The sequence below is a fragment of the Boleophthalmus pectinirostris genome, unplaced genomic scaffold (assembly GCF_026225935.1).
Source record: "Boleophthalmus pectinirostris isolate CB_2022bp ecotype Guang Dong unplaced genomic scaffold, ASM2622593v1 HiC_scaffold_18, whole genome shotgun sequence".
Taxonomy (NCBI): Eukaryota; Metazoa; Chordata; class Actinopteri; order Gobiiformes; family Gobiidae; genus Boleophthalmus; species Boleophthalmus pectinirostris.
In genome coordinates, this window is record NW_026571133.1 from 44,153,200 (window position 1) to 44,165,905 (window position 12,706).

General features: G+C 42.0%; 2 protein-coding genes across 4 annotated transcripts; one reads left to right on the forward strand and one right to left on the reverse strand.

The window, feature by feature from the left end:
- Positions 1-797: 797 nt before the first annotated feature.
- Positions 798-9,519, reverse strand: LOC110159908 (uncharacterized). Of its 3 annotated transcripts, none has more exons than XM_055153865.1 (7): positions 9,484-9,519; positions 6,784-7,309; positions 6,634-6,713; positions 6,272-6,341; positions 6,122-6,198; positions 5,946-6,035; positions 798-1,541 (listed from the first exon to the last, which is right to left on the reverse strand). In XM_055153865.1, the coding sequence occupies exons 1-7, from the start codon at positions 9,500-9,502 to the stop codon at positions 943-945; spliced, it is 1,461 nt and encodes a 486-aa protein (XP_055009840.1). In that variant the 5' UTR covers positions 9,503-9,519; the 3' UTR covers positions 798-942. The 3 variants fall into 3 exon arrangements, with proteins under 3 accessions (XP_055009840.1, XP_055009839.1, XP_055009841.1); XM_055153864.1 differs by having other exon boundaries at positions 6,122-6,201; XM_055153866.1 differs by lacking the exon at positions 5,946-6,035 and having other exon boundaries at positions 6,122-6,201.
- A 149-nt stretch (positions 9,520-9,668) lies between these two features.
- LOC110159936 (GTPase IMAP family member 7-like) lies at positions 9,669-12,252 on the forward strand. The gene is made up of 2 exons (XM_020924534.2): positions 9,669-9,707; positions 10,047-12,252. Exons 1-2 carry the CDS (start codon positions 9,680-9,682, stop codon positions 10,844-10,846), a joined length of 828 nt encoding a protein of 275 aa, XP_020780193.1. The 5' UTR covers positions 9,669-9,679; the 3' UTR covers positions 10,847-12,252.
- Positions 12,253-12,706: the final 454 nt, after the last annotated feature.

A 12,706-nucleotide genomic window follows, 5' to 3' on the forward strand; every position in this document is an offset into this window, starting at 1 on the left:
TGTGTGTGTGTGTGTGTGTGTGTGTGTGTGTGTGTGTGTGTGTGTGTGTGTGTGTGTGTGTGTATGTGTGTGTGTGTGTGTGTGTGTGTATGTGTGTGTGTGTGTGTGTGTGTGTGTGTGTGTGTATGTGTGTGTGTGTGTGTGTATGTGCGTGTGTGTGTGTGTGTGTGTGTGTGTGTGTGTGATGTGTGTGTGTGTGTGTGTGTGTGTGTGTGTGTGTGTGTGTATGTGTGTGTGTGTGTGTGTGTGTGTGTGTGTGTGTGTAGGTGTGTGTGTGTGTGTGTGTGCAGAGGGAAATGTGGGATTATTTTTTAATCACAAAGTGTCTTACACCCAAAGACCAGGTGAGTCGTGCTTTACCTTTGAACTAAACTTGATTCCAGTTGTTTGTATTAGTCAGTCTGCCTTAATACCACTGAATGTGTTCATGTAAAAGTGCTGATGGAGGCTCTTGTTTTGTGTAAATCTTGTGACAAAGTTTTGTGGTGCCAGTGACCCTGACACTGACAGAATGATACTAGAGCCACTAGTGAGAACATAGTTCACCTCTGATGGTGAGTAAAAAAATGGTGTCCCTCTTGATAAGAGATTCTTATTACTCCAGAGTCGTCGTTACATTACATACCTTCATTAGGTTACATTTTGTCGTCTTTAGGTCGTTAAATACATGTGCAAAGGCTAATCTGTTGGTGGTTCATTTTGTTAACTGTTGCACCTTAAACTAAAAGAAAGAGAAGACTTTTTGAATGGATGTAAATTAAATAAAGCTTTATAAATATTTGTACTACTTTGCCTGTGTCCATGTTCTTGCCAGACTTGTCTGTTCATTTGTAATCAAAAGGGGAAAAGAGGATTTTTTTAAAAAAATGCATATTTATTCCACCTTTAATGTTGTACTCATATAAAATTGAGGCACTCCATTCAGATTCCATGGACATTCCATTATTTTTTGCAGGGAACAAAAAACAAATTAGAATGACACATTTTCTCAAAGAGCTTTTGAACTTGCTTTGAATGTTTCTTCTGGTTTTCAAACACATGGTGGCGGTGGCTGCACTGGTCGGCTATTTTCTGTAACTCTTCATTCTCTTTGATGACATCAATGACTTTTCTTTTCTTCAGGTCCTTTCCACCGGTCAGCAGCAGGAAGGTTTTGTCCCGAATGGTCACGTCCAGTTTCTTCTCTAGTTTCTCCAGTATGTTCATCTCTTGGTCAGTGAAGCGCCCCACCTTGATCACCAACAGCACCACGTAATGATCTGACTTCAGGTACTTCTTACACTCCTCTAACTGCTCCTCACAGTTCTGAATAGACTCATGAAAGAAGTCAGGAGTGTCCACCACCATCAGCTCAATGTCTTGTTTTTTGTATTTCACTGTTTCACTCTGGCACTTCTTGGTGGTGGGCAGAGAGTCGGACCTGGACTCAAACTTTGTGTTGGATTTGAATTCTTTGAGGATGGTGTTTGCAGAGGCACTCTTTCCAGTCCCCGTCAGCCCCAAGAGAATTATGTTGACTCTTCTTATATCTGGAGAATTATCTGAAAAACACAGTTTAAACACAGTGTCACCATCATTTTGGTCCCTTTTACACATTTGTGTGTGATGTGGTCTGAATGTGTGCTTGAGTTTATGTATTTCTTTTTGGTCTGTCAGTCGATTCAAACCTTTAATTATGATTAATCGGACGATTGTCCTGAGTTACAATTTTTCTTGCAGTCTTTCACAACAGAATGACTTTTCTCACTGATTTCATCAAATTGTAAATGTCTTAGTGCATGTCTCAAGTGTCTCAGTGCATCTTTGCACATGGTTCTGTACAAGTCGCCTCTTTTTTTCAGTTTTATCCATAACTGCATTGTGTTAGTTTGAGCTCTGCCATAGTGACAAAGCATTGAGTCATTTTGAGCTGCAGTGACACAAGGCCAAAGGGATGACGCATTTTGGGGGCAATGACTATTTCCATGAGAAAGGAGTTTAGTTTTGACACATGGGTAAAGTATTTTGGGAGAGATCTGAGCTTTTGCTGCATGGTGTTGTGCTGAACCATCCAGGTTATTTTGACAAAAGCACTAAGTGAATGCAAAAGAGCCAAAGCAACTGAGAAGGATCTTTGCAATTTTGATGGTCCTGACTCTTTATATGGGAAATCTGTTTTGAAGCCTGTGTGAACAGTTTTGGGAGAGATCTGAGCTTTTGCTGTGAGCTGTAATGTTGTGCAGAACTATCAGACTATTTGGCCAAATGATCTTATAGTTTTAAGAATGTCATTTCTGTTTCAAGAAATGAGGCAAACCAATGGAGAAAAACTGTAACTTGTGATTCATTGCATTTGATTTGACTGTTCTTAAAAGTATGTTTTAATAGCCCAACACGTTGCTCACATTACCACAGTATTTCACTGTCAACAGCAAAACCTGCTCACTACTGCAAGGTTCATGGCAGCAGGAGCTGTGGCCTCTTCATTCCACCACATAACTACACCCCTGCTCGGAGAGTGCCTTGTTTTGGTCGTACACCAAATATACACACCATTTTCACCTGCTGGATTATTAGGGAGGATTTTAGTTGACTGATTTAGCACAGGCTCCAGTTTCACTATTTCATGTTCCTCACAAGATTTTTAGCACCTTGTTGTCATAATGGTGATCGATTTTGTTAGGCTAGACTGGACATCCGAGGGAGGACGCCACATCTCTTTTTAAGAAAGAAATTGCAGTAGTGATGGGACAAGATCTCATGCACACATGAAGAAAATTATTTTGTGAAATTTTTTTCTATACGAACTACCTGAACATATTGTGGAGGGCCGGGCCAAAATGCTTAGTTCATTTCTGCATAATATTAACTATTTCTTCATAAAAAGCAGCAAATCTCATTGTTCTGATGAGCTACTCAGACTGGTAAGAGTTTATGTTATGACTAAGCAATGAAAAAGTGAGGCTACCGAACAAAAAAAGTCATTTAAAAAATACCTGTTTTCCCAGTATATTCCTGTAAATACCAAACAGCATTAGTAAACTGGTGGAGCATTAGCTCCTGGTATTAGGCGCTGGGTTAGGATGTGGGAGGCCAGTGTTCAAAACTCACCTGCTCCTGGTTACATTCATATTCATTCTTGATGAATACAGTCTTCTCATGGGTTTTACAAAAAAAAAAAAACACAAGAGAAAAAAAAAAAAAATTTTGAAAAAAAATAAATTGTAGATTTTTTATTTTTTTTTTGAGTTGGTGAAACAAAAAACAAAAAAAAACAAATGACCTGCCTCTTTTTTTCTTTCTTGCCTCTCAGGGCCTCCATAAAAAAAGTATTCTCTTTCTTAATAAAAATAGCCTCTTTAACCCCCCTCAAACCATTTCTTTTCTCTGGCTTGGATCTGTACCTCACTATCCTCATGTGGTTAGTGGCTTTAAGATGTAATGTACGGCAGACTGGGGTCTCGTGTTGCTTTCTTATCTGGCAAAATCTTGATGCTGTAAAATGTTGATGCTGTGTGCTCACATAGTTGCATAATTTATTAAGAAACTAGTAAATAAATGGATCAGTGGATGAGTTTTCCATAAGTTGTTTGGTGCTGTTCACCCGGGCAGAGGAAGGTTTTCTAGTTGTGTTTTCCTGATTCAGGTTCTCAATATTTTACCCCCAAAAAAGAAAGAAGATCAGACAATTTATATCTAGCACCACTGAATGAAGCAGAATGTTTTCACTCAAAAATGCACAGGGACAGGGCAGCAAAAGTGTCAGTGTGTTAAAGACATCTCTGGCTGCCCGGTTAAGTGAATGGATGGACCGAGGCCATCGTTGTAAGATTAGCCTTTAGTGACCAGGCAGGTCTGGTGTCTGTGCAGCCCAAAAGTCATTTGTATTAGTCGTGGATCTATTCCAATTACTGGATAGGGTATTGCTAGCTTAGAGCTGTCTTAGCCACTAAGCCAACTCAAGACAGCTCAAGACGGGTCATTGGAATTTCATAAATCCCTCCTGCCTAGTGTGAGAAGATTTTCAAAACCTGTGGTGTTACTCTGCTGCGACCTGGGCTCCCTCATACAGTACAGTACAAGGGCACGCTGGAGTACTGAGACACACTGGAGTACCGGGGCACGCTGGAGTACTGGGACACACTGGAGTACCGGGGCACGCTGGAGTACTGGGACACGCTGCAGTATTGGGACACGCTGGAGTACTGGGACACGCTGGAGTACTGGGACACGCTGGAGTACTGGGGACACACTGGAGTACTGGGGCACACTGGAGCATCGGGACACAGTGGTAACCATGCTCCTAACTCCTAACACCATAACGTACCTCAGTGCTTCTTAGCAATGTTCACTCACTGAAGAGCAAAAGTGATGAACTTAGAATTAACGGCAGGTTAACACACAAGTTTCGAGAGTCAAGTCTGCTTGTGTTCACGAAGACGTGGTTACAGGAGGACGTGTCTGATTCGCTGATTTCTTTGGATGACTTTTCCCCCATGCTCACAGATAGAAATGTCAACTCCAGCAAGAACAAATAATAAACCTTAGAAATTTGAGTCTGATTGCAGAGAAATGCCAAGAAGATGTTCTCGGCCTCTACTGTGGATGTGGCCGCTCGTAGCTGTGGTCGTAAGGTCTGTGGTGCCTGTCGCAGTGGAAATCCCTGAACCCGGGGGTGGACTCTGGAAGTATGGGATGCACTCAGGTTGAAGAAGGAGTCCTATTAGGCCTTGTTGGCTTGTGGGACTTCTGAGGCAGCTGAAGGGTATGGACAGGCTGCAGCACGTGCAGTTGCAGAGGCAAAAGGGGGAGGAGGATTATCAGATACGAAATTCTGGCAAACCATCCAGTGCCTGAGGAGGGGGAAGCGGTGCTTCACCAACACTGTTTACAGTGCGGGGGGAGAGCTGTTGACCTCGAGTGAGGATGTTGTTGGGTGGTGGAAGGAATACTTTAGAATCTCCTCAATCCCACCGTTGGAACCAGAGGCTGGGGACTTAGAGGTGGACTCGTCCATCACCCTGGTTGAAGTCAGTGAAGTGGCTGGCAGAGCTCAGTGACTTTATCTGCAGGTTTGAGACCAGAGACTTTTCACAAGAGCAACAGGCAGCTCTGGAAGGCTTAGCTGCTTTAGACTCTGCCCTGGAAACTGGGAATTTGATAATCGATCAGCAAATTGTTCAGTTGCTTTTCTAACATATGTGTCCCCTCTGGACCAAACAGTATTTCAGGGCACTTGTTAAACTCATGCAGCAGTGAAATGGCAGAGGCTTGGAGCCAGCACACTGTTCCAGCTATCTGGAAAAGTTCTATTAGACCTGTTCCCAAAAAAGTGAGCTGTCAGGACAACAATGACTATCATCCTGTTGCACTTCGTTTATGATGTGTCTTGTGATGTGAAAAAATGTTATTGGAATCGTTAAGTCTGAGATCAGGTGTTTTCTAGATCTCATGCAATTTACTGATAAATGTAACAGAAGCATAGAGGACGCCATCCTGACTCTGGCACATTTAATAAACACTTCAACATACTACAGCCACATGTTTTAATTAAGACAGTGAGTGATCTTAATGTGTCTCCTTGTATCATCCGATGGTACCATTGTTTTTTAACCCATCACAGTCAGCAGGTTAGTGCAAACAGCACACTGTCAGGTACTAGGATTCTGAGGAGCTCCCCAGAACCGTGTGAGATCACCTGTCTTGTGTGCTCATTGACTTGACTCAGAGTGAGAGTAGCTACAGCGGCGCAGAACAAGAATAGATTTTAATATAGAAAGGATTTTGGACTGAGAAAAAGTTGATGATATAAAAATAATCCAAAATATTACACAAAATCCAACCTTTTGAATAAGCAACAAAATCCTCTTAACATTTGCAAATATGGTGTGGTTGGAGGCTCATAGAAAATGTTAGGTTTCCCCATATGTTCAAATGTTCAGAAATGTAAATATTTTCAACAATACCATGTGGGAGAGAAGAGTCTGTAGACTGAGGCTGTGCTGCAGCTGTCTCATCATGACCAGCTGTGAAGTTGACATCATCATGAATCCATCCTACACCACATGACATGGATTTACGGGCTTGGAAGACCCACTGGTCAAAACATTGATCACAATATTTTTTTTTTCCTCAACAATACCATGTGGGAGAGAAGAGTCTGCAGACTGAGGCTGTGCTGCAGCTGTCTCATCATGACCAGACACCGGAGGATCATCACTTCTGAAATAACATGAACAAATCAGGCTTGCTTTTCAAATGGATCTAGAAGAAGGACATTCTGGAGGTGTACCTTGGCCTGGAGTCGACATTCATTCCAGCTACGGCCTGATTGAAACTGTCGTTCCGCTCAACACACAAACCTTTACACAGAGAAAATCATCTGAAAATCTGCAAAAATCACAGCAAATTCTATACCTTATCAAGTTATTTTAATAGATCCATGGCAGTGACCAGCAGTTAGTAAAGCAGTATAATATGTAGTCAAGTAGGCTATGTGAATCTGATCCATATTTTCTATGTTTTTCATAGTTGTCAGCTGTGAAGTTGACATCATCATGAATCCATCCTACACCACATGACATGGATTTACGGGCTTGGAAGACCCACTGGTCAAAACATTGATCACAATATTTTTTTTTTCCTCAACAATACCATGTGTGAGAGAAGAGTCTGCAGACTGAGGCTGTGCTGCAGCTGTCTCATCATGACCAGACACTGGAGCATCATCACTTCTGAAATAACACGAATAAATCAGCCTTGCTTTTCAAAACAATCTAGAACAGGGACATTCTGGAGGTGTACCTCGGCCTAAAGAGGGCACTTCTACTCTTCACCACGACCTCACTGTAGTTGTTGTACTTGTATATAAAGGGTTTGCGCCCACACCACTCTCTGCACATTGAGTCCAGCTTTTCATTAGCTGTGGTCAGTAAAATGTTGAACTCTTTCTCTAAACATTTGAATTTCAGGAAGCTCTCGATGTCACGAAAAATAACAACGAAATTCTGAGACATGTCACCAAAATAGTTGTGGAGCATTTCTATCTGCTTCCTTGTCTCCTCTTCATTCTGCTGGTCGATGGCTAAGATGAAGATGTGAGGCCCGGGCAGTGACAGGGCCATGAGGTCTATCACATGCTGGTCTACATACTTGTTGTTCTTGTCAAAGATGTCCGGAGCAATGACCACTCGAAAGTCCTTGCTCTGAGCAACTTTGCAATCACTGCACTCACTGGACACACGCTGACAGTCCTCCTGATCCCCTATGATGAGTCTGACTATCAGCCTTTTCAGAGCTTCACTCCCCAGCAGCACGATGGTGGACATGTCTGAAACAGAAACCATCATTTAAACAGTGCAAACACCAACAGCTCTGCACCTCAGACTCACTTTGATGACATTCCCAAATGCATTTGCTACATACATGATCCTCCAGCTAGGTACTCAACATCTGGAGGTGGCTCTCTCATTGAAGTGAAGCTCCTAGTGGGCGGGAAGTGAAATGATGTGACGTAACTCTCCTGTAGTGACCTGAGACCCTCGCCATGATGTAGAAATGCTCCAGAGCTTTTTGAAAATGTAGAGTGGAACATCACTCTCATATCAGAATATTATTAGGCCCGACCCCCGACAGGGTGTAGGGCCTATTGTGTTTGCTATGATGAGCACATGGGCGTATTTATCACTGCTAAAATGAATGGAAGTCAGTGGGAGGTCAGGGGGCGACCCTGACGAGATGATGCAGACGCCCCCGTCACTCACCAATGACCCCACGGTGACGTGAAGAAGGTCATGACTCAGCATTTTTTGTAATTTTCATACTTTTACTCACTCCACCGAGGGCGTTCACCCAAAGGTGGAACATCAAAAGTTATCAAAATTTTTACTTATAGTCTCTGAGCAATGAAGCAATAAATATTTTCCCGAATTTTGGAAATTTTGAATTTTTACAAATTGCTCCCATTTGCACATATAAACTAAGATTTCAGTGAAATTTAAATCTGTTGTTAAATTCTCTGCACTAAAACTACTGAATGTGTAATTTGGCACATTAGTGCCCCTTACAGATTGAAACAAAATTTTATATGGAAGAAAAAATTTAGTTTTTCAAAATTTTCTGAAATTTTGCACAAAATTCAGTTTTGGTATTCTGATCCAAAAAGTCAATGAAACCTATGTTGTATTTTTTACAGTGTCTTCATAGCAATGACAGAAACTCTCCATGTTAGTCCATTGGTAAAATCAACAAACTGCACAAATTTTGGCAGATTTCTCTCAAATTTTAATCGTAGGTTCACACCCCAACCCTCAGCAGACTGATGTAAGAAAATACAAAAATGGATGCAGTAGTGTCCCCTAAGTAATTTGTATGAAACAATGTTTTTTGTCATATACAAAATTTGGTACTCACATGGTCTCGATTTCAAAACTGAATGACACCCACACCTCATTTACATTGTGTTGCCATGGTGACAAGCCAAAAATCTGTCCTTGCCAATGGGACCCCCGTGCACATTGTTTAGTGCAAAGAAAATTTGGTAGCCAGATGCATAACAGATGCAAGAACAAAAATATTCTATTCTAATATTCTATTCTAATATTCTATTCTATTTTATATTGTGACTATGCCCCTTTACAAACTGGAAGCCCACCATCTTGGATTAAAAATAATAAACACACATCAAAATTTGGAAAAATGGCAGGATTAGGTTATGGTTAGGGTTATGGTTAGGGTTACTACTAGGGTTAGGTTTAAGTTTAGGGTTACGTTTAGGGTTGGGCTTAGCGTTAGGGTTGGGTCAGGGGTTAGAGTCATGGTTGGGGTTTATGTTTCTTAGGGATAGTGTGGGACACGGTTGCGCCATTTGTGGGCATGGTGTTTTCACGCATGGCATTTGCGGGTGCTGCGTTTGCTGGTGCAGCACTTGCATGCACGGTGTTTGCAGGGCAAAGCATTTATGGGGAGCGGTAAAGGGCCGATCATTGCCGCTTGCAGCTATAATTTTGTTAATTTTTTTAACTTATAATATTGCACCAAATTACAACAAAAATAGGATATATACATTTATCATTCATATTACTTGAACATTTTCCCAAAAATGATTTATAAGGTAAATGTAAACGTCTGGACGTGTCTTTTCCAAATTGAAATTAAACACTGAGCTGAAGCATGCAGCGTGTAAAGCCCCTCCCACTGTCATTAATCTGTAAACAATGTTCTGAAGGAATTCAGTGGAATAGTGCCAGACACGGAATTCAATGGAGTAGTGCAGCTGAAACACAGCAATCATATTTGAAGAAGCATGCGGAAGTTTACTGGGCAAAACGCCTGGAAGAAGACCACAAAGAATATTCACAAGTGTAGAGAAACAGAGGTCAAATAGATGAAGAAATCAGAGGATGCAGAGCAGAGGGTGAGATGGAGGTGTAGATCATTTTACCACGACCAGAACAACAGAGAGGTGAATACAGTTGACTTTTGTAGCCTTAAGAGGAGACTCACTGTGGCTGCTGTGTTCCATGGTGAGGTGGAGGTGACGGAGTGAAGCTCCAGACTAAATCTGATGAACCTGACGCCAGGTTAAAGAGGTGTTCAGAGGCCCCGCCTCCTGCTCTCTTTTGGGGCGGAGTCAGAAAGGTTATTTGACTTCCTCACCTCTGGTCCCTCTTCACTCCTTCACTGCTACACTCAGAGCAACATGGGCAATCGAGACTCACTTCCAGCAGGTAAGCTTGCGTAAGCACAATACTTTTTACTCATGAAACACAGAGGCAAATACAGATGTGTGGGATTCCTTTTTTTCCCCCAGTGATCCATCCATTGTTTTTCATTATTATTTTTCAAATATTTTGTAATTTAAATATTTTTTAATAAACAATCTGGAGCCTTGTTCTTCATGAGCAGAGCACCTAACTGAAATTACTACAGTTATTTTACATCTGCCCTCCTCCTTCTGGACATCGCTCATTTTCTTAAACGTTTACTGAATGTTGTTCATATTAAACAGCCCATATCAGTAATGGCTTTGAGCATGAACAGATCTGACCCCAGCCCGTCCTCTGCAGGTGGCGCTCTCAGGATCGTGATGATTGGAAAGACGGGCGTGGGTAAAAGTGCTGTGGGAAACACTCTCTTGGGCAAGAAGATCTTCAAGTCCTCCACCGGTGCCAAATCTGTGACGGAGTACTGTGAGACGGAGAGGGTCCGGAGCCGGCGCAAGATCCATGTGGTGGATACACCTGGCATCCTGGACACCTCCAAGAGTGCAAAGATCATTGAGAGGGAGATCACCAAGTGCATCCAAATGTCCAGTCCTGGGCCTCACGTCTTCTTGCTGGTGCTGCAGGTGGGCAGATTCACCAAAGAGGAGGAGCACTGTGTGGAAGCTCTGGAGAAGATCTTTGGTCCATGCGCGGCTCAGTTCATGATTGTCCTGTTCACACGTGGAGATGAGCTGAGAGGCAGAAGCATCCATGAATATGTGCAGGAGGGCAGCCCCAAACTCCGAGAGGTCATCAACAAATGTGGCAACCGCTACCACGTCTTCAACAACAAGAAGCGCCACGACCGCTCCCAGGTCGTCCAACTCATCAAGATGATCGACCAAATGGTGGCAGCCAATGGAGGAGGCTACTTCACTGAGGACATGTATGACAGATCTTACTCTGGGGCACTCCTGACCAAGGCCACATCTGTGTCCATGCCCCTGCTGCCCTTGGCCCCCACAGCCAACCCCAGCCCACAGTCCACCGTGGAGGGCAACTTCTACAGTGACCTGTTAGAGAGGATCGCGCAGTTCCAGGCCATCCTGGCTGCAACCGGGAAAGCAGCCCCTTCCTCAGAACCACTAGAGGGACCAGCCTAGAGCAAATGCCCCTACAGACAGAGGTGTAGTGGGCGTGATACACGGGGGTACGCCATCCACCCACTTGTCTCGATGTGAGATATAAAAAAATAACAAATATAAAATAGTCTAAACTTAAATGTCAAACTGAAGCTACTGGTAATGGTGAAAACAACCTGCATAGACTCATGATATCTGCACTACTTTCCTATAGAAACCTGAACCAGGACTGAACCAGGACTGAACCAGGACTGAATGTTGGGACGGGTCCGGAGGTGCACTTGCATAGACTGTCAGATGACCGAGGGTCCTTGCGCAAAACTCCATACCTCAACTGCCTTAGTCCTGGTTTAATCCTGGATTAGTCCTGGTTTAGTCCTGGTTCATGTGTCTGTGCTGTGACTCTGCATCATTTTGAATCGTGTTCCCTTGTTAAAAAATCTCCAGTACACCATGGCCTCCAGAGGCCACACTGATTGAAGTATCCCCCCTTCTGTGGAGTCAGTGGGTTGTTGTTTGTTCTGTAAAATGTGAAATGGAATTTTCTGTGTGGAGAATGTGTGTGAGAGGAATTATGCACTAACAGAATCACAACCAAGTCTATAACTAAGACCAAAGACCCTTTGGGTGTGATAAGATAAGTCTTTTGTGTGTGTTCATTTGATCGTTGTCTTGCATAACTGTACAAAGTGAAATGATTCATATACATTTACCAAATGTAATCGAAGTAGAACATGAAATCATTATGCAAATAGTTTAGATGTGTCCCGCTTGGTTACATTAAAGTGTATATTACAGCTACTGATGATTCACTCCTTTTGACTTAATTTGTTAGTTAGTTGTAAATATAAATTATACGTTAATCATAGTCAAGAAGCAGTTTGTAAAAAAGTTGACGAATATGTCGTAGAAGTAGAGAATTCTATTTCAGCCTCAGTTTAGGAAATACATTTAGGTTTGGCAAACTGTATGACACGGTTATTGGGTAACAATTATGGAATTTCCTAGCGTCATGTCATGGTTTCCAGGCAGGAAGTAAAATTTGAAACATGTAGTTAATTAACTGATTTATTTATTACACTGCAAAAAAAACAACAACAAAAAAAAACATCTAGTCAAGTTAGGGTGACTTGAGTTAAGAAGGTTTTATCATGACTTGAGTAAATTTCCCTTGACGAGTAAAATGATCTGCCAGTGGAATAAGACTTTTTGTACTTAAAATAAGAAACAAAATCGAATGCTGCTTGAATTAAGAAAAACACACTTATTCCATTGGTAGATCATTTGACTTGTCAAGTTGAATCTACTCAAATAAAGTCGAATGTTCTTGATTTAAGTCATTTTAATTTATGTAGACATTGTTTTTTTCAGTGAACATTACAGCTGTCATAGGCACTTTAAGTCTGTTCAAATGACCACATTTTAATACTTGCACAATAAAAACAATGAAATCCAAAGAATAATCTCCCAGATTCATTTCTCTGAGTGAGTGTGTGTATATGCGTGTGTGTGTGTATGTGTGTGTGTACATGCGTGTGTGTGTGTGTATATGCGCGTGTGTGTGTATGTATATATGTGTGTGTGTGTGTATATGCGTGTGTGTGTATGTATATATGTGTGTGTGTATATGCGTGTGTGTGTGTATGTATATATGTGTGTGTGTGTGTATATGCGTGTGTGTGTGTGTATGTGTGTGTGTGTATATGTGTGTGTGTGTGTATATGTGTGTGTATATGCATGTGTGTGTGTATGTGTACATGCGTGCGTATGTGTATGTGTGTGTGTATATGTGTGTGTGTATGTGTATATGGGTGTGTGTGTGTGTATGTGTACATGCGTGCGTGTGTGTATGTGTGTGTGTATATGGGTGTGTGTGTGTAT

What these genes read in the sequence shown, in the direction of transcription:
- LOC110159936 (XM_020924534.2), top strand. Translation starts at nt 9,680, where the DNA reads ATGGGCAATCGAGACTCACTTCCAGCAG. An exon ending in TCGAGACTCACTTCCAGCAG is followed by an intron (nt 9,708 to 10,046) that starts GTAAGCTTGCGT and finishes CGTCCTCTGCAG; the next exon opens with GTGGCGCTCTCAGGATCGTG.
- LOC110159908 (XM_055153864.1), bottom strand. An exon ending in AGACTCTTCTCTCACACATG is followed by an intron (nt 6,342 to 6,633) that starts GTATTGTTGAGG and finishes CTCTGTGTAAAG; the next exon opens with GTTTGTGTGTTGAGCGGAAC. An exon ending in AGACTCTTCTCTCCCACATG is followed by an intron (nt 1,542 to 5,945) that starts GTATTGTTGAAA and finishes TGTGTTTTTCAG; the next exon opens with ATAATTCTCCAGATATAAGA.